General features: G+C 38.8%; 1 protein-coding gene across 1 annotated transcript in view; it reads right to left on the bottom strand.

Annotated features, from left to right (window-relative positions):
* The window catches only part of LOC107083739 (probable voltage-dependent N-type calcium channel subunit alpha-1B), a 270890-nt gene that overhangs the window by 97502 nt on the left and 171007 nt on the right, over positions 1–2381 (bottom strand). Inside the window, exon 21 of the mRNA XM_015373178.1 lies at positions 1754–1816. Coding sequence (XP_015228664.1) covers positions 1754–1816 — 63 coding nt within the window. The remainder of the gene's footprint in view (positions 1–1753; positions 1817–2381) is intronic.

Genomic DNA, 2381 nt, shown 5'->3' with positions numbered 1-2381 from the left:
TATTCCTTTAAAGCTCTGCACTGGATTTTAAGCAGTGTTGAATCTCTGCTCTCCACTCTTCATTTGGAATTTAGAGCCTTGATTTCTAAATTAAATGGAAACCTTCTTTCATCTGAAAAGTTTCTTTTTTACCAACTGAACCTCAGCCCAGTCCCTTTTTTCCTTCGGTGACATGAAAAGCATAGTTTTCCCCCTGTGGTTCATGGGCAGCTTAACAGAAGAAAAGCCACAACTGCAGCTCTGTTCTGTATAGTGCTCCCTCCAGCTGCAATCCAAGACTTCTGAATAGAACTTTGAAATGTGCCTTGCTTCTTATTTCTTTAAAGGGAGCTATCATTGGTTCCCTGTTAAATCCAAGGTAGAGTTTAAAACCCTCCTTCTTATGTATAAAGTCCTAAATAAGTGTGCTCCATCTTACATCAGAGATGTTGTTGTTGCTGACAGAGCAATTTGCTCTCAATCTGTTGGTTTACCACGGATTTTATTCTTTAAAACCAACTACCAGTTTTAGTCTAAGAGACAGACACCCTGTCTACTTTTATTAACTTCCTTTTTTGATAAGGCTTACAGTTAGAGTGACTCAGGTTATCCTGTAGTTATGCTGCTATAGGTTTAGACTGCTGGAGGACATAGGGACCACTTCTCATAATTCCGCTTCCTCACTCTTCATGTTCTCTCTGCTTTTTCTCATCACAGTAACTTTATCTGACCTATTCCTCTTTGGCTTTGACTCTCTTCTGGAGAGTAATATTAGCTGATCTGCTGTCATCAATCTGTTTGATAGAGTTGGGGCTGTTGTTTAGTGCTAAGTCCTGTACCTCTCCTAGACATAGCAATGGGCTCAGCTTTTACTTCTCCAACTGTATGTGCTCTTTGTCATCCCGTTTGCCATGAAAACTGGCTCAGAGCTCAGCTGCTTAACTGTTTTTATTTCCCAGATAGATGTTCTTCTCAAAGCCCCTGTTGGTCTCGGCAGAAGGCCATCATATTGGGCCTGGCTCAGTTGGAGGTTTCTTCCTTTTAAAAGGGAGTTTTTCCTCTCCACTGTTGCTGCATGCAGCCTGATGACAGTGGCCTGATTTTTAATTGCATGATTTTCTATTCACATTCTCTGAGATTTCATAATTGGATGAGAAAATCTACATCAGTGAGTTTAATCAATGAACAAATTCAAACTTCATGGTTTCTAATGCTTTAACTTGGCCTTGTGTCTGCAATGTAACCAATTGAGAGCAGATTAAACAACACTGAATTGACGTCTTTGTTACTATCTACCTCTGTCATGTACTAAAGTCTGCCCTGGTGAACAGAATGGGAATATCCTACTTATTCTACTTACAGCAACACCAAAAAAACAATAAATAAATCACGCCTACGGATCAGAGGACCTAATAATAAGCTGTATTATCAGATTAAACACTAGTTAAAGGTCAGTTATTTATATTTCACTTTTTACCTAAAATAACATCACATCCAGTCATCAGCTGAATTCATAAAGTTCCAACTTTTCCAGCATCATATATGCTCATATAGTGCATTTTCTATTAAGTAAAATCATAAGTAAAGGTTAAATTTCTACAGTTTGGCTCTGAGAGGAATAAACAAAGAGACGACACAAGGTAGGAGAGTGGGAGATTAATCATAATGACAAGAAGAAAAGTCAATGGTGAAATGGGAGGAATCAGGCGTTGAAAATAGAGATTAAAGGAAGGAGAGAAAGGAGCAGGAAAATTGTATCAGAGCGATAACTCACGGTGACTGAATGCTGGTGACGGACGACCTGCGAGAGAGCGCATCTCGATTTTGCTTTACAAAACTGTACATGCAGAACACAAACAAAAGGAAAAAAAATGAGACAAATGTGGGAGGGACAGGTGGACGTAATGTTAGCCGTTCGATGGCATCCACCTGTCCCCACTCCGTGTTTCACAGTGTTTCTACGAAGCTGCTTTTGAAAACACAACAACAACAACCTGAGTGACATCAGGAACGATGTGACAAAAAAAGATTTAAAAAATCAGGAGTTTCATTCTAAAGAAGAAGAAATAGAAAATTTAAAAATTAAGTGAGGGCACCCCACACTTAACTGTTTTCGCTTTGCTATTAAAGCAAAGCTTTACTCAGAGGCTAAATGATCATTGACCTAACTCATCTCATATGTAAGAAAGTTGTTCATATCAAAAGGTTTAGTATCAGACTAAGATACCGAGTGTGAAAAGAAATCTGTTTTTAGATAATAACTGTGGATAAATTAGTAGACATCTTGCAATCTAAAAGTCGAGCAATAAACGACACTTAATGGGGTAACTACTAGGGATGCACGATATAATCGGCCCCCTATCGGTATCGGCCTTAAAACTGAATATCGGACATCTGCCACC

Source organism: Cyprinodon variegatus, unplaced genomic scaffold (assembly GCF_000732505.1).
Source record: "Cyprinodon variegatus isolate N-32 unplaced genomic scaffold, C_variegatus-1.0 Scaffold82, whole genome shotgun sequence".
Lineage (NCBI taxonomy): Eukaryota > Metazoa > Chordata > Actinopteri > Cyprinodontiformes > Cyprinodontidae > Cyprinodon > Cyprinodon variegatus.
This window is presented reverse-complemented; position numbering and strand designations above follow the sequence as displayed.